The 22,322-nt window shown below is 46.2% G+C and overlaps 1 protein-coding gene across 2 annotated transcripts in view; it reads left to right on the plus strand.

Annotated features, from left to right (window-relative positions):
- ABL1 (ABL proto-oncogene 1, non-receptor tyrosine kinase) overlaps nt 1–22,322 on the plus strand; it is a 137,871-nt gene that overhangs the window by 104,314 nt on the left and 11,235 nt on the right. For both annotated transcript variants that reach the window (XM_023629152.2, XM_023629153.2), the window contains exons 2-6: nt 4,090–4,263; nt 4,835–5,130; nt 12,274–12,546; nt 19,900–19,984; nt 20,604–20,781. In XM_023629152.2, the coding sequence (XP_023484920.2) occupies nt 4,090–4,263; nt 4,835–5,130; nt 12,274–12,546; nt 19,900–19,984; nt 20,604–20,781 (1,006 nt within the window). The remainder of the gene's footprint in view (nt 1–4,089; nt 4,264–4,834; nt 5,131–12,273; nt 12,547–19,899; nt 19,985–20,603; nt 20,782–22,322) is intronic.

Below are 22,322 nucleotides of genomic sequence, written 5' to 3' on the forward strand. Positions count from 1 at the left end.
GAGTCAATTTTGACATCAGCCTGGACTGGGAATTGACTGGAAGGGTTGGTGTTGGACTGTGGCTGTACTTGAGTGTCTCGATCCAGAGGCATGCATGAGCAATACTTCCCTTTGGGCTTCGGCCATTAATTTGTGGAATGGAGCAAGAACTGGAGAGGAAAATTGAGGGACTGCCTTGGATTTCCTGACGTCCTGTTGAATCAAAAGCAGTGGGAGGCCCTTTCCTTCCTGACAAAGGCCTCATCCCCTTGTATGAAATTCCCAGCATCTGTCTCCATGTTGGGGACAGTCCCTCTCTCACCCATGCTTCAAATCCATAGTCATCCCTGGGCAAGAGTCTATGTTCTGCCTATTCCAGGTGTTTTCCAGGCCACTTCCCCTGATTATGTAACTTTGATCAAATCCAGATGCTGCAGAATGTTTGATAGAAGAGGTCAAATGGCATTTGAGAAGAAAAGCGTTTCTGTATTCATGACTTTCGTTTCATTTCCTGTGTGGGCCCGGTCTGCCAGAGTCGTATGCTCATGGCCATGAGGTTGGGACACTAGAGGGAAACGCACAAATACTTTTTCAGGACAACTTGAGGAGATTTTGTCCTCCCCCACTGTACTTTTTCATGTTAGATGATCAATTATCTATGTGTCAGCTGCCTTCTATTTATAACAGTTTTTCTATTTTTGTAATTGTTCTCTGATTGTAGAAATAATCCACTTTCATTGTGAGAAATATGCCAAAATATAGAAAAGAATAAAGAAAATGTAAAATGTCTGTGATCCAAGCACCCCGAGTTAACTGCTGTTGCTGGTACTGTTAGAGCGCCACCCTGAGTTAACTGCCGTTCACGTTTTAGTGTAGTTCTTCTGGACTTTCAGTTTGTAGAAAATTGGAAATTGTTATGAGTATGTTCCCAAGCCATTTACACATTTTTTTTACGAAAGTGTTTTGAATGGCTTTATGACTATATTCTGTCTTATGGATGGACCACAAACTAACTTAGGTTGATAAATATTTTGTACTTTTTCTTTTCTGTGCTGTTATTTAAAAATCAGTATATACAAATCATTGTGTGGATCTCTTAGGATAAATTCCTAGAGGCAGATCAAAGGACATGGAATTTCTAAAACTGTTCATATTTCCAGAGGCAGTCCTAAAAATGGTACACCAATTTCTACACCAACTGCTAGCATTGTATCATAGTGGCCATTTCATTGGGTTCTTACACTGACTGTTAGCCTCAAGACAATGCATCTGCCAATTTGATGAAGAATTTGTATTTCTTTGATTACTAGTGAGGGAATTAACATGCTTTCCATGGTTACTGGTGATTTAAATTTTCTGTGAGTTGCTTATTCATGGTTTTGGTCCATTTTTGCATAGTGGAGGGATTTATCTTTTTCTTTTGACATGCAAGAGTTGTTTTAAGAATCCTTAAGAATCTTTTAGGAACCCTTTGCCTAATAGTTTTACTTAGTATAACGACGATAGAAGCTCTTTTGACTCGCTTCCACGTAACTGACTTGCTAAATTGACCAGCACGCCCCACTTCCTTCGTGAATCTTGCCTCCCCAGCGCCCACAGTATAAGGATGGGACAGCCCTCGGCCGCTGTCTGCTGCCCACTGCTCCTGCCACCTGAGTTTGGGCCACACCAACAGCCACTTTTGTTTCTTTCCAAATGTCTTTATTTCAGATATATTTGTTGTTTTAATCACTAGGATTTCACTGGTTTCATATTAACCAAGTATGAAAAGATAATTATTTCTGTGAAAATTAAGATGAATGCTTTAGACAGACTTCGTAAAGACAGGTAACTTTTAAAAAGTTGCTGTTGGACTAGGTGTGAGTGAGTCAGCTGTAACCAATGGGAAGGCATTGAACTGGGATTATACAGCAAATGGCTCTAAGTTCTCCCTCCCCCTGCAGGAAAGTGAAGCTGGAAGTGAGATGATGCATTATAGGTAGGACTTACAGAAGAAGACAACACCCAACTCTAATCGCATACCCACGCTCTAAAGGGCGGTCCTTGGCCCTGTGGCCAAGACGAGCGAACCAGCGTACGTTCAGGTGGGAGATCACGATCACGTATTTTAATAAAAACATAATTCCCTGCTTTACCAGCTTTTTTTGGTGTTAATTGATCAATTCCTGATCACGATGGTGCTAAATGTACTTTTTTTTTTTTTTTTAAAGATTTTATTTTTTCCTTTTTCTCCCCAAAGCCCCTCCAGTACACAGTTGTATATTCTTCGTTGTGGGTCCTTCTAGTTGTGGTATGTGGGACGCTGCCTCAGCGTGGCTTGATGAGCAGTGCCATGTCCGCGCCCAGGATTCGAACCAACGAAACACTGGGCCGCCTGCAGCGGAGCGCGCGAACTTAACCACTCGACCACGGGGCCAGCCCCGCTAAATGTACTTTTAAAGCCAATATAAATACTCTGAGAGTAGGGCCTCACTCATCACTAAGCCTTTCCCGCATTCTAGGAAATGGTAGTGTCACAAGACCCTCGTTCTTGAAACTGTCTTTGCCCTCATGATTCATAAGATGAAATTACCAAATACAGTAATGACAGAATTTGGGATTTACTCTTTTAGAAAAGCAATTGTTGTAGGGTTTCCTTCAGTCAATAGTACAAAAGCTAGAACCTTCATTATTTATCTTCTGTCGGTTTATTCCAGAGAGATATTTTAGAGATTGTCTGTTTCTGAAAGTTCTCGAGTCATGTTTCTAGAATTTCAGCCTAGTCCCTCAGGTGTCTTAGGTGCCTTCAGTGTTTATGTTTTGTTGTGTTTTGGTTTTGAAGCGAATACTGCAGAATCAAGCCCATTCTGAGATGGGTATTATTACCCAAGAAAAAATGTTTGAGGGTCATCTAAATCCATGAAGGGGGAAAATTAAAACAAAATTGTTTTGTTATCATTGGTGTTTGGCTTAAGCATATGGTAGATCCTTCCATTCTTTTCAAATTAGAATCCCCCCCCTTTTTTTAAAGTTTGATTTCTCATTGTAGTTTCCTCAAGTGAGTATTTGAATTTCACTCCATAATATCCTATAACTGTTGAGATCTACTTGGAGTAGACTTGCTGGTTTGAAAGAACCCTTGTCCATATCGTCATTATCACAGAGAAATTCTGGAAAGTTTGAGCAAAGTTCAAGAAAAAAGAAAGACAAGAAACTTAAGGAAAAAGTAATGATCCGTTTGGCCCTGGAGGGAATGATAGTCACATATTCCTCAGCTAAGAGGTGTGGGTTGGTTGTCAACTTTAGAATCTACCTGTAGACAAAACACGAAAGACTTTATTATTACAGAATAGAGGAAGTTATTAATTTTCACAACGTAAAAGAAAACGTAAAGGAGGCCATATTTGAGAGCGAGCATAGATGGGGGCAAGCTTGGAAGGAAGGTGGGTGCATCCTTGGCCCGTGAAGTAAATGGTTGAGAGACACGGCCCCTAGCTGAGAGAGCAAGAGATAGAGGTGAAGTCTTGTACCGACAGCCCAAAGGGACCTGGTAGAGGATGGCACAGGAGAGATGGGGGTGGGAGAGCAGGGGCTACAGTGAGGTGACTTCTATTCAAGGAGATGGGGAGGACCAAAAAATAGCTGTTCCCCTGGGTGTAGAGAAGAGTGGAATAGAAGATATTTGTCTCTCGTTATGGACCCTTCTGTACTATTTGATTTTTAAATTATGTGCATATATTAACTTTGATACGTTTAAAAATGTTATAAAGCAAGAAACTTTCACTCCATATTTTAACGTAAGCAACAGCAAAGACATGAGGATGGACTCTTTCCATTTCTGAGTTCGTTTTGGATTAACAAATTTAAAAAGCTTGAACTATTTGGGGGCAGTTTTTACCACCTTGGAACAAAAATACTTAGTGTTTTCCACAAGATTTGAGAAAGGAAGAGTCCGTTTTTTTTAACCACCTTTCTTACTAATACGTAATGTATACAGATGTTAAGAAATGAAATAAATGAGGAATGTATAATGTTGAGAACACAGGCCTTTTTTGCTCCTGAGACTAAAACTAATTTTTTTCCCAATTCTTCTTCCTGTTTCTTTCTTCTGTTTCCCTTTTTCTCTTCCAGAAGCCCTTCAAAGGCCAGTAGCATCTGACTTCGAGCCCCAAGGTCTCAGTGAAGCAGCTCGTTGGAACTCCAAGGAAAACCTTCTTGCTGGTCCCAGTGAAAATGACCCCAACCTTTTTGTTGCACTGTATGATTTTGTGGCCAGTGGGGATAACACTCTAAGCATAACTAAAGGTAAAACGGCTGTAGGCAGCTGCTGGTGGTTGCAAGAGACAGAAATCAGGGGAAACTGTGGCCTGACTGGCCACTCCTTTGCTGATTGAAAGAGCTGCTTTAAAGTTGGGATGCAGAGAGATCTAAGAAAATCACAGCATCTTTACAAGAGAGAGTCACTTTTCCTTAAGGAGAAGTGTTCCTGTACAATAGTCCTTAGCGAAAACAGAGCTTTCCCTATTTCATACTGAAAGGCACCTGGACCAAGCTCTGAGAACACTTTTTTTTTAAAGAAAAGGTAATTTTTTCCCTAAAAAGCTTCCTTATATTAGGATCAGAGCACTTGAGCGAACGTAATAGATTTATTAAAATAGGCTATATATTTATCTGTATAATCAGTATAAACAGGAAGCTTTATATGTAAACATGGACTCTTACATACTTATAAGTGGCTATATTTATGTGGACTTGTTAAAATGAAGGTGGGTATTTAGGAATTTGGAGATTTTTAATAGTAGTACAAGAAGAAAGGAGAATGAATGAAGCTAGCCTTTAAAGCCGACATACCTGATTTTGCTTCTTTTCTTCTAAGGTGAAAAGCTCCGGGTCTTAGGCTACAATCACAATGGGGAATGGTGTGAAGCCCAAACCAAAAATGGCCAAGGGTGGGTCCCAAGCAACTACATCACACCAGTCAACAGTCTGGAGAAGCATTCCTGGTACCACGGACCCGTGTCCCGCAATGCCGCCGAATACCTGCTGAGCAGTGGAATCAACGGCAGCTTCTTGGTGCGGGAGAGCGAGAGCAGCCCTGGCCAGAGGTCCATCTCACTGAGATACGAAGGGAGGGTGTACCACTACAGGATCAACACTGCTTCTGATGGCAAGGTGCGGGACCCCAGAGAAGGGACCCCGTCGGGGGAGCTGATGGGCCGGGGGGCTGGGTTGATAAGTTACTGCAACAAAGCTCAACCAAGAAGATGTTTGAAGACACTTTCAAGTAAACAGCAAGGCATCATTCCATTAGCCTTATGAAAGACCCTCCACCAAGGACCAGTCGTGTGATACTGCAGATCCACGGGCTGGTGTGGTTCTCTGATCTTCCTGCTGGAGTTTGGCTGTTAGTAGTTTCTTAAGGCGGGTGGAATACCCGTTGGGTTTTAGACACGCTTGTTTCGTTAAGCCTCTTCCATTTAAAAAGTTTCCTATTATGATAGCAGTGCATCCTCGATGAGAAAGTTCAAACAGTAGATGGTGTTTTAAAGTGAAAGCCTCCTCAAAATCAGTCTGGTGCATGACCTTCTTCTTATGGATGAAGTCGTATTTATGTGTGTGTTTAACACACAGTTTGTAAACAAAAATGAGACCGCATTATAGCCATAGATTTCCAAACCCAAATTGTAGTTTTGTAAAGGAGTCGATATGTACGATTTTGTGATCTTCGTATAAACGATCCTTAAGAGTCTATAAAGGGAAGCAAGGAATTCACGTTTATGGAATTCCTACTGTTTGCAAGGGCATTTTTCCATCTTCATCTCCTTTAAACCTCACCTCAGTCCCCAGGGCAGACATTGCTGTAATCTGCATTTTTGCTTTTAGGAAATGGAGACTTAGCAGGATGAAATTTCTTGCCCAAGATCGCATAGTGGGTAATTGATGGAACCAGGCTCAGATCCCCCTGTCTGCTCTACTGCACCATGCTGTCATTGAGGGTGTAGATAGATGGATTGTGTACAGATGGTGTATGTTTTTTGAATAATATGTAACGTGTATACATGGTCTAAAAAAAAAGAACAAAAGGAATTACAGTGAAAACTAGTTCTGTGTCCTAATTCAGTTCCCCTGACCAGAGGCAACCACTGTGACCAGTGTCTTCCAGAGTTACTCAGTGTATATAGTTTATATATATATATATTTTTTTTTTTTTAAAGATTTTTTTTATTATTTCCTTTTTCTCCCCAAAGCCCCCCGGTACATAGTTGTATATTCTTCGTTGTGGGTCCTTCTAGTTGTGGCATGTGGGACGCTGCCTCAGCGTGGTTTGATGAGCAGTGCCATGTCCGCGCGCAGGATTTGAACCAACGAAACACTGGGCCGCCTGCAGCGGAGCGCGCGAACTTAACCACTCGGCCACGGGGCCAGCCCCTATAGTTTATATTTTTTAAAAAACACAAATGATGCATACCTCACACTGCTCCACATCTTGCTTTTCCCACCTGATCGTATGCCCTGGAGACTGCTTCATGGCAGCACATTTACAGCTGCCTCATTCTTGTGAATGACTGCATAGTGTGAAAGGACCGTCATTCATTTAAGTAGTGCCCTGCTGGTCGATTTTTAGGTTGTTTCCAATCTTTTGCTATTATAAATAATGCTGTTATGAGGTGGCTTTCAAACCTTTTGAAAAAGACCTGGGCCCACTGTAAAAAAAAAAAAAAAAAGAAAAATTACATCACCACCCAACACTCACACTAGTAAGAAAAGATTCGTGAAATCTTACTTACCCTTCCTATATGTAATGCACTCTGATATTTTATACTCCATTCTATTCTGTTTCATTTTTAAAGATTCTGGTTCTAGTCCACTAAATTTATTTTGTAGACCCACTAGTGGGTGATGACCTGCAGTTTGAAAATACACCGCATATACTTCCTTGTGTACAAGGGTATGCAAGAGAAGTTACTAGAATTGATTGAAGGTTATGTGCATTTAAAGTTTGTGGAGATATTGCCAAATTACCTTCTATCGAAGGTGTACAAATGTGTGTCCTCACCAGCGAGGGTTCACATTTCCCTTCCCCTCATCAGCCGTGTGTTATCAGAATTGTAGAAACGTCGCTCACTGATTGGTAAAGGTAGTAGCTTGTTATGTTTAATTTGCACGTGTCATGTTTTGAGTGATCCCTCTGCCATATACAAAGTTCATCTTTTCCTACATATTTGAAATATGTAAAGTTGGCGTGTGTATTTAGGTCTGTTGATCTGCTCTCTGTCTGTTGGTCTGTCCGTTCATGTGCCCATACCAGACTATTAGTTGTTATAGCTTTATAATGTGTTTTAATGTCTGGTAAGGCTAGTCCCCTTCTCTTAATGTTTTTAAAATCTTTATGGCCATTTTTGCACGTTCATTTGTACCATATGAACACACATATATTTCTTTTTTAATCTGGTCTGTTGTGTTTTTCACATCTCAGAGTCTTCTGGCTAAAATTCTTGTTGCCAGCGTCTGATGCTTTCCCTCATTGCAGATCCCTTTATACCAGCACTGTAGTTTGTATGAGAGACAGCATAATCTCTTGTTGATGTGTGACTAGAGATCAGCCTTATCAGCTTGCTTTTTGGGTCATTGTTCTTATCCCAGATGTGGAGCTGGGTCCTTCCATTCTGCAGGATGTATTCCAGGGTGGTGGCCCTTTGAAACCTTGCCTTCAGACCACAAGGGTGCCGTTTTAGTAAATTAGAACGCTGGAGTGCACCGCCCATGAGGGACATGATGTCCTGGAGCTGACAGCTGGCTTCCCATCTGTGCTGTTTATCCAAGGCAGGCCGTGCTGCACCACAGAAATCAGTTGAGATTTGTACTGAACAGGATAATGGTTTCTTTTCCCTGGAGTTGTTTAATCAGCATCCTTGAAACAGATGCAGGCAGGCATGATCTAGTTTGACAACTCATTAGCTGGGAGTTGGTCTAAAATGCTCTTCAAAGGGAGAGAGCAAAGCCTGCATGATTTGCAGAATTTGAGAGTCATCTGACACATAAGTCAACCCTCCTGTCTAAAAGCTGATGTGTGCCAGGGGTTCTTGTCATTCCAGGTGGAGCACAGGGAACTCATTTGATCAGGCAGTATCCACCACTAGGCAACTCATCAAAGTGTCCTAGGCCTCTTGCCCTCCTCCCTCTCCCTGGCAAAGACGCTCCCTTCAGCTGTCCAAACACCTGGAGACTCCTCAGCTCCTGGGGTCATCGGGCCGACCGTCTGCTGAGGCTCCTCTCTGAGGCCCGTGCTCGAGGGGGCTGTGCGGGGTGGGATCCTAGTCCTGCGTTGAGTGGAAAGTCAGGATCGGGAGGTAGTGCAGTGACACACGAGACAGCATGCTCAGCGGTGAAAACAGCTGCTCACAGAGCAGAGCTTTGATACAATCCTTTTTGGATTTCTAAGGGGAAAATTTAAGGTTGGTACAAGGGACAGGCTGGGGTTGAGTAAGTTTAATTCTTATTTTCAAGTTAGCTAATCTTTAGAAAACAACTGAATTTAGAGGATTCTTCTCTAAGGCCCAAAGGATTTCTTTCTGCCTCCACCCTCTTGGCTGTGATTTACCTCTCTCTCCATGTTTCTGAACTTTGAGCAGCAGTTGTGGCTGGTCAGTTAGCCCAGGGCCACCAGCTCAGGGCCCAGAGCCCAACACTGGGAGTTTCAAGCTGGACTCTTGAAAGGGCCATACCACACTGAGCCATTGCTGTCTCCGAGGGTTCTTGATGGTCTTAAAATTTTTCAGGTACCCTGGGGTTTGATTGTCATTCCTCCATTCTTTCTCAAAGTTTATACTCCCTTGCCAGATAGCGGAATTAAAAACTGATTTTTTTCCACCACCCCCTGCCTAAATCGTTCTTAGTTCTTCTGGTTATTTGTGTCTACTCCCTGTTTACTTCTGTGGGGTGCCACTGTCAAGTTACACAATCCTCAGAGTCCTTGATAGAGTCTTTCCTTTTCTTCAAAGAGGTACCCAGTTGACATTTATTTTCATGGTCTGCCGAAGTGACAGGTTCAGGTTGACAGGAATGGAATTTGGGCTTAAGCTTTAGCAGAAGTGGCAAGACGTAGCCAACTGTATAACCTCTTGAATTTTTAAGATTTACCCACCCTGACAGTGGCTCAGCAGGTGCAGGCATCCCAGCGAAGAGCCTGCCAGAGCGTGGCTGACCTTCCCTGTCGAGAAGACTGGGAGCGTTATTAAGTACTGTTAATTATTGAGTACTGCCTTTCTGCCAGGATGTGAGAAGCTCTTGGGGGAATGGCACTTCCTGGCCAGGCAGCCTGTAAACAGTACATCCAAGGTGGGACTCCGGGGTCTGAGGCAGCTGGAGGGTGCCCAGGTCTTAAGCTCAGATAAGCCCGTGAGTCTGGCTGTCAGGAGGAAAGCGATTTCTGGTGAGTTTCTCTGCCAGGTCCCATCTTTTGGGGTCCTGCGTGATTAGAAAGAGACATCGCCTTGGCTCAGCACCCGGAGTGTTTATGTAACTGCGTGCATAGCATAATGACACACCATTCATAGTGCTGATTTCACTTTCTTCTCTGAACATGCCACGAATTCCTGATGAAGATTACCCAGTTCACTAGTCAAATGCTGCTCAAAAACTAGAACTAACCAGAAAGGAAGCCAGCAGACTTTGCTGTTAGAAGATGTCTGTGCAGTGCATTTGAGGGAGCATAGTTTCAATATTTACTGAGTGTCGGTATGTAAATTTTATGTTGAAAGACGAACTAAGTCACAGGGTCTGTAAATTTAATTATTGAAAAGGATAAAGTTTTTCCATTCAGTGAATCCTCCCGTAACTCTGAAATGGCTAACAGTGGAGCTTGTGAGGGAATCAGATGAGACCAAGAACAAGTTCTGAGTGAACTGGGCCTCAGGGGAGCTATTAGCAGCATGTGTGATCGAAGGAGCTGGATCCTGGGGCTGGGGGAGTGCTCCTTTCGAGCTGACGGAGGGAAACGGGGAGTGAGCCTTGCTCCCAGGAGACCCGCACCAGGAGCCCAGCAAATGAAACGGGCTCTTTTGCCCTGCACTGTGCCCGTGATTTGCAGGGTGTGAGGGGTGCTCTGATTCCTGGGGTGTCTTCTTGGAATGGCTTTTCTCTCTTCTCTGCACTCCCTGATAGGGAAACACCATCAGCTGCACTAACCCAAGAGAAGAAGGCTTAGAGCATTTGTAGCCTGCAGTGAAGAATCTGGACAACTGACAGACTTTGCCAGAGAGGGGGGTGGGGATTAGGAGCTGTCCTCACTCTTTATGAGCTGCACCTGTGTCCGTGCCTCACTGACCAGAGTGCTGTGTACGCAAGTCAGGTGTGGGCGTGACGCTGAGGGCAGGCTCGGAGGTGCCGACCTCCACCCCTCCCCCGGCAGCACGCTGGTGCTCACGTTCCGGGGCCTGAGCGGGACTCGCAGCGTGTCCCTGGAGCAGTTCACTGAGGGGCTCTCCTTGGGGCTCTGCAGCAGACAAGCGGGGCCTCCCTGAAGGCTCCTGCCATTCACAGGCACCATCTTGCAGAGGGACAAGTTCCCCAGAGCTGTGAAGTCTTTCTAGACAGTTCTTGAGTTGCTCAGAATTTCATTTTAGTAGAATTGCTGCCAAAAGATTGTAAATTATAAACCTCTAAGCCAAAGTTTGCCATTGGCTTCCTGACTTTTAAAAATTCATTTATGTCTTCCCCTCAAACAACAACAAAAGAAAGAAAATCTCCATGTTAATGAATCCTCTTTACCCTCTTGAGAGCTGTGGATGGGATCAACTGGTATATTTGTTATTATTTCCTTCTTTTAAAGTATTTTAATTATCTAGTATTACAAACCCACGGGAAGTAGTGGAGCCTACCATAACCAACAGCCAAGGCCGTGCCATGTGTGTTTCAGACTTTTTCTCCCCTTTTCTTTTTTTTAAATACTAAGATGTTACAGCGACAGCTGACTGATCCTGTTCCTTTTTCTCCCTCCTGCCGCAGGTGTCACACTGTCCATCTGTGTCCCTCCTTCCCACATCTTTGCAGTTTGGACAAGTCTTATGAACACCTAGTCGTGGTTTTAAGTATCCCTTCCACACCTTCAGCCATCGTCGGCTGCCCTTCGTGAGCCAGTAGATTCAGTTACATGCCTGGAGCCCAGATGTTCCCTGTGGAATTGCTTTTGCAAAGGAAGCATTCCCTCACCACATCACTGAAAGAAACAAACAGTTGAGAGCAGAAAAAAGAGCTATCTTTTCTGTTGCTTTCTGTCACATAGCTGCTGTCTGTCAGCCTGCTCCGTTCCCTTCCTCCCCGTCTCAGTTGTGTCCAGACAAGAACTCCGTGTAGAGGGGCTCCCTGCCCAGCCTCTCACCCGCTGTAGATCTCAGAGAGAGACTCACGTGCGCTTGTATCTGAAATCCCTTCTCCTTACATCTCTGTGGTGGAAAGGGCCGTGTGGCCTAGCGCAGCTCTCTGAGCCTCCGTGGTGGTCCTGGGGAGGCTGATGGGCATCCCACGTGGGCGGCTGCTGGGGTTTGCGAGCCTTGGCCCTGATGCCTCTTATTCAGTGGAAATCGAGGGAGTAGGAATGAGGGGGGAGAGTCGTGTTTCATTTAATGATCTTTATCTCTGATCGCTGTTTAGTTCTAGATAATTACATAATTATAGGATTAGGTAATAAGCATAATTATAAACAATTATCTTCTTTTCCACTCAGCAAATACTCATTAAGTTCTACTCTCCATTAATTTAATCAACAATTATTTATTGAGTACATATTATATGCTCATTTTTTGTTCTCAACATTAGGGGTACAGGATAAAAACAGACAGCCCAGGGCTCTGCTCTCATGAGGCTGATGTTCTAGTAGGGGGAGACAGACAGTAACGAAGCAGGTAAACAGGTAATTGTCACCTAGTGGTGAGAACAACGTGGAGAAGTAAGACAGGTGCTGTGATGACACTTCTGGGTGAGGACTTGAGAGTCGCGGGTCGGGGAACACTTCGTGGACATTTACGCTGGGCTCGGAAAAGTAAGAGAGAGCAGGCGTGTGCTCTCTCGGGAGCAGGCAGGGGGGAGCAGCAGACGCAAAGGCCCTGAGGCATTTTATTGTATTTGCTTTAGCAGTAAATCATAGCACATACAGAGAAATGCAGCGTAGTTGATTTTCTGAGCCCTCGGTCCTGTGTGAGAGTCATTTTGTCTGGGGTTTGCTGTGCGTTAAATGAAGGCTCAGCAAAGCTGCATTCCGGGATCTGTGTGTGTTGGCATCTGCTCTGTGGGCTGAAGCTGTCCCTATCCCCTCAGCTCTACGTCTCCTCAGAGAGCCGCTTCAGCACTTTGGCCGAGCTGGTTCACCATCACTCGACTGTGGCAGACGGGCTCATCACCACCCTGCATTACCCAGCCCCCAAGCGCAACAAGCCCACTGTCTACGGCGTGTCCCCCAACTATGACAAGTGGGAGATGGAGCGCACGGACATCACCATGAAGCACAAGCTGGGAGGAGGCCAGTACGGGGAGGTGTACGAAGGCGTGTGGAAGAAGTACAGCCTGACGGTGGCCGTGAAGACCCTGAAGGTAGGCCAGGGCTAGTGGCCGGTCAGAGCCGAGCTGCTCGCGGTGCCTCGTGAAGCGCGGTTTGTGCTGGACAGCATGCAGTCACGCCCCTTTCCTGGGGGCCTGCCTCTTCAGTCTCCTGTCGTCTGTGTCTTCGCACGGCTGGAGTCATTTTCCTAGTTTCGGTGTGTTTCCACATGTGCTGAGAGCTGAGAAGTGCTGTGGTTTTTTGGTGTAAAAAGATTAGTCATTTGGAGAAGCTTTCTCATTCTATGGCAAGATGCTTTTAAAGCCATGGGTTTCCGTTCTGTTCGTGTGGCATTTGGATTACTTCCTATTGAGAATTAATAGGAGAGAAAAAAACTCTGAGTTTTGAAAGGAGATTTAACCAAAGTGCGCTTGAGTCTTCTGTGGATTTTCGTTGGCACATTTGAAAAGCAAATGCATTGGGTGTTTCTAGCAGGTTCCAATTCTCTGTATCGTGTGTCCGGACTTCTGGAACTAGAAGTGTGGAACTGCCTCCACTAGAAAGGCACTAAGGAAACATGAAGGCTTCTTCCTGACTCAGATACCAGCCTTTCCTTCTGGTTAACTGTGACTCTCACCCTCTCACTAACGCAGTGTTTGGAGTTTCCAGGCGGTTTGTTTTTCTTTTGGCATTCTTTGAAATTGTCAGGACGCCAAGGGAAGGAAGTTTTAATTTGTAGCCCTCTGCCTTCTCCAAAATGTGATCCGTGCTTTCACAGCTATGGCGACAGTGTCCCCTAGTGTTGACCTGCATTATTTTCACTTGTTTTAAGTGAACTCCGATTACATTGACTTGTGCCGAAATTGAGAGAGGGAGCCCCCTTTAGTAGCTATTAGAAAAGAAAGAACTGAAACGCCCACTACTGGGAAAAATGGGCCCAAGTGTGTGTACTTTTCCCAAAAGGCAGTTGGGTGCGCACTTTTGAGACTGGTGCAGCCAAAATGCTTGCCTTTTAGGGCGTCTGTTACTTCCCTGATGTGTTCACTCAAAGGCACAGTAAATTGGAAATTGAGATTTCTGGCTGATAGAAAGTGACACTGTAGAGAAAATCACATTCCTTAGTCCTAGAAACCAAAGTGGCTCCTGGCGCTCATATTGAATGTGTCCCCTTAGATCAGTCCTTGGGGCAGGACTGACACTTAGGTGGGGGGCAAAGGGGCTTCCGTGGCTTGGGGTCACCTTGAAGACTCCAGGGTATTTTCCAGATAGGACTTGTTTTAATTTAATAAACATTTGTCAAGTTGCTCACTTCTCTTTTCCGGACCACGGGCTTATCACTGGGACTGTGAACGTGAATTAGAGTTCCTCACCTCGGGCTGGTCTGCGCAGTTAGCTGAGTCTAGTTAGTAGAACTAGGCCAGTAGAACAAGAGTTGCAGTGCAGTGTGATAAAGGCCGCATTAGGGGCACGAGCGTGGGGCTGTGGCTCCACATGGGCGTGAGAGGGGGCGGGACTGCTGAGCCATGCTCGGCACGGAGAAAGCATGAAAGGGATTGTGAGCCCGGGCCGTGCTGGAGGAGGAGGCGTTGGCCGAGGGGGGCGGGCGGCAAAGAAGGCCTGAACCGACGAGGGAGCCTGGGGTGTGATCCTTGAGGCACTGGGACTCACCGAAGGGTTTGATGCATGGGCATAAGATGATTGGATTGGCCTTTCTCAAAGACGGCTGTGTTGGTGGCAGGCCCTAGAAAGAACCAACCAGCCATTGCCCTACCTCCCACAGACCAGGGGAGAGCGGGCAGTCGTCTCCGTTTGGCACATGACTGGAGACCAGCCCCAGAGAAACCAGGCCTTGACCAGCTCGAGAAACTCTTAAAGGCCCGGGCATTCCCCACACCTTTGCCAGGATTTTCGAAAACAAAAAAAAAAGAGTAAAAGCATAAAATACACTGATTTCAATCGAGGAATGACTTGTTTGAAAACTTTAAAAAGAGAGAGAGTTTGCACAACTCGAAATGTGGGGAAAACCTACCCCAGTAGCTGATGCTGTGGCAGTGTTTCCTGAACACCTGAAGAAGGGGATTCCAGAGGAGGGGCCCCCTGGAGCTTGTGGGGTGGGGGTGGGGACTTACATCAATGAAGCCGAATTATCTGAAGTGGGTGCTTTTTAGAATATACTTTTCTAATGATGAGCTATTAGACTCTTTCTTATGCTTTTAATTAACCTCTAGTCCCACAGTTGGTAAAAGATTACAGAATCTAGTTGCATGGGATTCTGTGAATAGTCACCCCACGCAGTAGCTAATTCGGGAAAAGGGAATGCATCGTTTTCTAGAGGTATGTTAAACCAAAATACAGTACTAAGCAACTGTATTATCCCTCTTTCTGCCTCACCCTGCACAAAAAAACCTCTGTAGTATGTTTCCCGCTTGTCAAATAAGATGAATATCAACATTTAGGGCATTTACCTCCTCTAGAGAAGTAGAGGACTTCGAGTGGGTTCCAAATGACAGTAACGGCCAACATTTACCGAGCTCTTACTGCGTGTCTGGCAGAGTTCTGAGTGCTAGTCATAGAGCATCTCATTTAGTTCTTCAACAACCTGAAGAGAAGGGTCCTACTGCAGCCACCCTTCAAGGTTGAGAAAGCTGGAGCACAGGAAGGTTAGGTAACTGGCCTGCCATCACACAGCTGGGAGTGCAGAGCCGGATTCCAGCCCAGGCGTTCTGCTCGAGCCCAGCTCTTCTTCTTCTTTTAAACTGTAACTCGGGTTCTTATTCCTCGTACAGCATGAAAAATACACGTAAACCACATTTATGCATCTTAAAGATCACCTTTGCCCTTGTCTCCGTTCACTTCCGTCCCCCCAGGCTGTAGCTGTGGGCGACCTCTTGGGAAACCCTGAGGGTTTTCTGCTCTAGCCCAAGCGTCCATTTGTTCAGCGGTTCTCACTGAGCACCCCTTTGTGCTGGACCCCACTGGGCACCTGAGTCTCGGTGTCCTCCCACCTCCCAGTGCTGCCCTTTTTGTATTGCTTGCCCCTCAAAGGGTAGAGCCAGATCCCCTGTAAGCCGCAGGGGGAGCAAGGCCCTACTTGTAACCCCCACTCTATCCATATTGACTGTCTTGGCAGCGTGGGGTTGTACACCTTCAGGGCCTAAGAAAGACCAGAGAAAAAGAGAGGGCACTAGGCTGACCCCTGTGGATAGGAAACTGGAGTTACAGCCAAGGCCCATGGCTGGGCAGTTGCCAGTTTGAATTTTGGCAGCGTTCAGCAGGTTGTAGGCTTAACTTTACCCGTGTGCTGTCTGTGTTAAAGGCAGGGTGTGCCTCAGAGAACCAGCCGTCAAGTACAAGAAGCCGCAAGTTTCACATGAGCTGTATTCCAAAAGTTTGTTTGTAAGCCAGTTTTTTTACTATGAAACAGTTGTAAGTAATAGAATTTGGAAAAGACTACTACTGATCTAGTTGTGACATTAAGACAGCAGCATAAGCTAACTGACAAATTAACCATTAAAATGGCAGAAAATAGCTGTTGGAAAAGGTTAAGACTTAAAATTGTACTCAATTCTTTATCTGTTTTTTGAACATATGCACATAATATTCCCCACCCTTGATTTTTGTGTCTTTCCAGAAATAGTCCCCATGAGTATTCTTTTTAAGAATATGGCAGCATGCTCTGGACACTGCTCTGTACCTTCTGTTGTCCACTTAATGTGTCTTGACAGTTGCTCCTTGTCAGTGCGCGTCAGGTTGTCCTGTTTTTGCAGGCGTATCTTTTGTACATACCAGCCCTCTGTGGGCGCTGGGGTTCTTTGCAGTGCTTTGCTGTTGTGAACAGCGCTGCAGGGATTCTGCTTGTTTGCGCATGTGGGAGAGTGTCCCGTGGGTCAACTCCTCCTCCGAGGACTGCTGGATCAAGGACCACGGGCCTTGATGGTTTTGATCACACCCGCAGAATGTCTTCCAAGGAGCTCATCCCATTTGCACTGTAGCAGTGGTGGTGAGGGAGCGCCGGTTTGCCCTCCCTCACCAGCACAGAGTGTTTTGGTTTTGGTTTTGATTTATGTTATTTTTTTTCCCCAGGAAATTGGTTTTGTTGGAGACCTCCAGAAACGAGCAGGAAAGGAAGGGCTGCATGACAGCTTAGCACTGGACAGTCACAGGCAGTACCTCTGACTTTACAAGGGGCTGTGCAGTAGGGAGAGAGGCCACACAGCTCAGAGCCTGCTGGCACCCTGTTGCACCCACTCTTGCAGTGGCTTCTCTTCTAGCGGTGGAGCTAGATAGGGCTGCAGGATTTGGGGAACAGAGTTTTGGGGGTACCTCTGTGAGGTGGTTCCTTGTGGACTTTTTGCTTGGGCTTCAAGGCCCCCGCGTGATTTGGGAACCACTTTCCTCAGTCCAGCTCAGCATCTCTGCTGCGTCTCTCCAGTGTGTTTGAAACATGTCGATCCTGGTCTGCCTGATTGATAGGTGAAGGATGGTTGTGACCTTGCTCGCCTGACGTTTGGGTAAGAACCGCAAACAAATGTGGATACTGACCTATTTCAGACGAGAGCCCTGGTCCAGGGCCAAGGTTCCTGCTGAGAGGGAGGCATTGCGAGCACTGAAAGTGGCGCAGCAGCAGCAGGATGCTGAGCCATTTTTACAGACATTGTTCTTTTTTATGCTCTAGAATACCTGCTCTTGAGAGTGAGGCCAATGAGCAAAAAGGATGAAGCTCCTTAGAAGATACCTGTGAGATGTTGAGTCTGGGAGAATGTGTCTGTGAGAGAGACCGAGAAAACTGTTAAAGAACCTGCCTGTCTTTCATACAAGCAATATGTTTAGTCTACTTTTCAGGAATAGGTCAGCTGTCTTAATAATAATAAAAGAGAGCACCAACTGTTGACCACTGACCACATTCTTGGTCCTGCACTTGGCACTCTTTGTGCTTGAGGTAAACACTTCTGTTCTCTCCATTTTGCAGATGAGAAAACAGAGGTTCAGAGGTGACCTCTGTTACCTGTCATGTGAGTAACTCACCGTGGGTATACAGCGGCAGAGCTCGGTCGGTATCCTCACAAGCCGTCCTCTTAACCCTTCGCCGTGCCAGCCAAGCATTCATCTGCATGTGAGCCAGGCCAGGCCGTCCTTGTGAAGAGAGGCCGGTTGACCCATCTCCCGGCCCAACAGACAAGGCTGAAATTCACAGCTTTTACTCAAAATGTTGCCTTCACCCTAATTAATCTCAGTTTTATTTTATTGTGCAAATGGAAGAGTTCTCTTCAAAAAGACGATGGAAAGTTTTTAAATAAAAGTAAAGGAATATAACAGGATAGCATCAGGATATTTCCAGTTTAACACAACTACAAATGTAGGATGCTGTTAATAGTTTAAATTATAAATTGAACCAGCTCCGATCCAGCAGGGGGAGACAGATTCACACTGATTGCTCTGAAAGAACAAAAACAAGCAGTATTTATACTGTCCACACGTGTGCGTGCGTGTGTGTGTGCGTGGAGAGAGAAAGACAGATGAGGAGAGCGATGCCTTTGAAAGTTGTATTGTTCCTTTTGCATGTCCATGCCTCTCAAGATCTAAAGCATGGTTCTTTTAGAGAAGAGTCAGTAGCTATAAGAGCAAGTGACGTTTCTGAAGTGATTTCACTGCGTGTGGTTTATTATGTGGTGCTTTAAAAAGAAAAACTACACGTGTCTGGGAAGCTTCATTGGAGAGCTGCTGCTTTAACGTAACATTGGCCAAGCACGAATCTCAAAGCCCCTGGCTTGCGCGAGCAGCAGAGTCCCCTGATGCCAGCAGGCGTTCGCTCTGCAGCCTTTGACGTTAATGTGCCACCCTGGTAAATCAGAGCAGCCCTGCACCGAAGAACCACATGGTCTGCTGAGCATGTTGAGGAGCAGAGAGGACTCAGAAGAATTAAGCGGCCAATGGGGCGGCGGCAGGGATGAGTTCTCTTCCCCCGTACAGCTTGACGCAGAGACTGCCAACGGTCTTTAGTTGATATTAGGAGCAGCTCCTCGTTTTTAAGAAGCAGTAAATTGTTTCTAAGTTTTGGTCTCACAGAGCCCTAAGCTAAGTGATAATGGGCTGACGCGTAACCTCATTGGTCATGCTTCACTTGTAAACATGATTGACCAATGCTAGAAAGCACCAAGTAAAGGTTGGCCGTCCTCTGGAAGTCTTCCCCACGTGCAGCAGGTAGGAATGGGACAGCTGCGCTGAGTACCACAGTGACGATGTTTGAGCTGTTGTCTCCCGAACAGGCAGGCACAGTGTATGAGCTTCCACATTTAAAGTAAAGTTGACAAGCTTTCTCTTGGGGGATCTGTTTTCCAGAAGTTCAGTCCCCGTCTCCCGTCAGTCTTCCTTCAGTCGAACTTAGACTCCCTGCTGAAACTTGGAGGCTGGTGTCTCACACGCTTCCCTCACTGGCCTTTACAGCCAGGTTCTCGCAGCAGCACAGACCGTGTCATTTGCCACCCACCTGCTTCTTGTTTTGATGGTCAGTTCAGAGGACAGTGGGTTCCTTAAGTCCAAAAGAGGCTCACGGATGGAAGCCACAGCAAGGCTCCTGTGTGAGGGGACCTGCCACAGGGCCGGGCGCCACAGCACTCCAGGCTCAAGCCTCGACTGAAAGGACATGAGGAAATGCAGAAATACTGTTGCGTTTGCTCTGGGCATTTGCTGGTATCTTTGTCTGCCCTTGGTATTTAGGTCCTGTGAACCTGCTAGAATGTGGCATGTACAATACTTGTGAATCTGCTGTGAGGGGAGCTGCTAGGGAGGATTGCTTTAGGATCTGGGAAATTGTCCTGACGGATAGTGGGGAGTGCTTCATAAGAGCCCATGACACCACGTTCTTAGGTAATTCCACATGCTCTGATTCTGCCATATTTTGAGGCATCATTCTTCTTAGGTAGGACGATATCTTTTTGTGTCATCAGGGTCTCTCCCCTTAAATTGGGTACGCTTGAGATTCTTCAACAGATTTTTTACGTGAAGGGTTTTAGGACACCTGGGAAACCAGCTGTTCCTCGGGGAAGAAGTAGCAAGTTTATGGTGTTTGCCTGTGCACATCTCCCTCACCCCCACAAACTCCACAGGCGATGGAAACAAGTATAGTCTGCCTAGCAGCCACCAGAATCAAGTTGCTAACATATGCAGGCCAACTGTGATTTATTGCTCTGGGTGAGAATTCAGAAGTTCAGCACCACGGTAGAAAATGCCTTGTGCCGTTGGGCTGATGACTGGCTGCCATGGAACCTGTCCAGAGCACTGTGCTGGTCCAGACTGGTGGACCAGGGTGATTGTCAAAGCTCCAGTGTGTATTAACCATTCAAGTCGTGTTTTCCCACGTAAACACTTTCCTTGCTGAAATAGTTTCACCGCTTGTTTTCCTGCAGGAGGACACCATGGAGGTGGAAGAGTTCCTGAAGGAAGCTGCAGTGATGAAGGAGATCAAACACCCTAATTTAGTGCAGCTTCTCGGTGAGGATGCAGACTCTGAAGGGGGCTTTTCATCAAGCCCTCCGGGGTGATGCAGGTGCCTTAGAGAGGAGATGGATGGCTTGCTCTATAACAAGTTCTGATTGGGACGTCTGTTCTCTACCAACATTCAGTCCTTGGTAAAAGGAGGCCATGTGGGATGGCATGTGTCCCCGCACATGTGTATGAGGAGAGGATATGTTACTATTTAGACTGATACCCAAAAGCAATCAAATGCAATCTCAAATTGGCTTCTGAACCTTAGGAACTTTGAAGAGTTTCTTCACTGAGTGACACTGTAAGTAGACGTAACCATGTGGGGGAAGCTGACGGTCGTTTAGGTCCTTCCACGTGGGCCTAACCTTTGCTCCTGAACTCAGTGGCAGCCTCTTCCTGTTTCAGTTCATTGGTTTGAGAGGAAGAAAAGAGTGTGGCCACGTCCCTCCCCCAGGAACGTAATCTCAGGCCACAGGTGTTTGGAACCATCTTAGAAGTTGGCCCAGGACTTAGGAGCAGAGTCAGAATCCATCTTGGAGCCCCTTTTCTTTTGTGCCTGTCCTTTCTGTGTTCGTTCAGTCGGGAGTAGAGCAGCACGCTGAAGCCCTCAATGTCTTGTTGGCAGGGGTCTGCACCCGGGAGCCCCCGTTCTATATAATCACTGAGTTCATGACCTATGGAAACCTGTTGGATTACCTGAGGGAGTGTAACCGGCAGGAGGTGAATGCTGTCGTGCTGCTGTACATGGCCACACAGATCTCGTCAGCCATGGAGTACCTGGAGAAGAAAAACTTCATCCACAGGTAGGAGCCTGCTGAAGCAGCCCTCCCCACAGAGCCTCGGAGCGAGCATGGGGCCAGGGCATCTTTTCACAAAAAGCCCCAGCCTGTGGGGTTTCATCGCTCAGCCTCTAACTTCAGTGCTGGCAACACATTGGACCTTGGAACACAGGTAAACGCTGGGCTCCTGACATAGCCGGCGCCTGGGACGGAATTCACCCAGGCCTGGACCCTAGGCCGACGGGGTGGCTCATCCCCAGGCTGAGAATGTTTTGCTTCAGAACCATCTTGGGCTAAGTGGAATATTAAGGGAAGTCCATGAAAGGCGTCCTTCCTGATGACGACAGCTCCCTCTGAAGCAGAGTGCTCATTGTCCCTCCAAAGGGGAGGCGGGCGCTCGTCAGTGATGGCCTCTCCCCAGAGTGGCTGGTGTTGCTTTCACACAGACTCACCGCCACAGCCAGTGCATGGGTTTTGTTTCTGTGTTGCGTGTTTTTTCCTTCCCTCCTCTTTATTACCATCTCATTCTCCACTTAACTTGCTGTCATCTGGTTCCGGGATGTTTCCACAGTTGTCAGAATTGAGTGTATGTGGTTCTAAATTAAGTAGCTTTGCTGTTTTAAAGCCTGGAGTGTTTTGACCTTCAAGTGTACCACAATTATCTTGGTCTTGGCGTTCTTTGCTGGTGGAAATGGCTTCCTAGCAAAGTGACGGCCTATGCAGGACAGAGCCTGATGGGCTTTGCCGGAGTCTTTGATACAAGATGTTCTCCACGCCACCGTGGTGACCTTTCCTACCCAATTAACTCAAGTATGAAACCTGAACATGAGATTTCATAGTGAGGAATAGGAGTAGCATGTGTGAGATGCTGGCGTTTCCTTGTAAGACAGATTTTCTATGCTCCATGAGGCCCCGATTCAGATGCTCCTGTCACTCAAGGAAGTGAACCCTCTGAGGCTGCAAATTGAGATTTCTTGACTTCTGGTTTGTCTTGCACGGCTGGGTCTGTTCCCACTTCATTCAGGCAAACTTAAAATCTTTACCAAATCTTGTTAGGTACAACTCTTCTGTATTTAATTTCTCTCTGATTGCTGATGATCAAGCTATCTCACCCATCCATCACCTTAAGCTGCTGCCTCTTCTCCTTCCTTCATTCTGGTTTGCCTTGTGATTTCATGGTTAACGTCCGTGAACCGCAGATCAGACTCCTACCTCCCTGGGAGAATCAGGAGGCGAGAGGAAGCTGATGAGACAGGAGAGAGTTTCGAGGCTACATTAGGATAAACATCAGCAAGGGGGGGGGCGGGGAGTAGGAACACGATTTGGGTATAGACTGCTCTAGGTTGTATTTTATTCTGTCCTGTCAAGTCTGGGTGGACAAGCAGACTCTCACTCTGGTGTAAGTTTCTCAAGATTGAGGACTGGGCTTTGCATTTGTTCCCTGTGCCTGGCATAGAGCAGTCACAACTGAGCGAACACTTGGATGGCACTGTGGGGGATTGGAATTGGCCACCCCAAGATATGTCTCTTTGGCATGAGGATTATTTTGGGCTGGTTACTTTTAA

This window comes from Equus caballus, chromosome 25 (genome assembly GCF_041296265.1).
Source record: "Equus caballus isolate H_3958 breed thoroughbred chromosome 25, TB-T2T, whole genome shotgun sequence".
Lineage (NCBI taxonomy): Eukaryota > Metazoa > Chordata > Mammalia > Perissodactyla > Equidae > Equus > Equus caballus.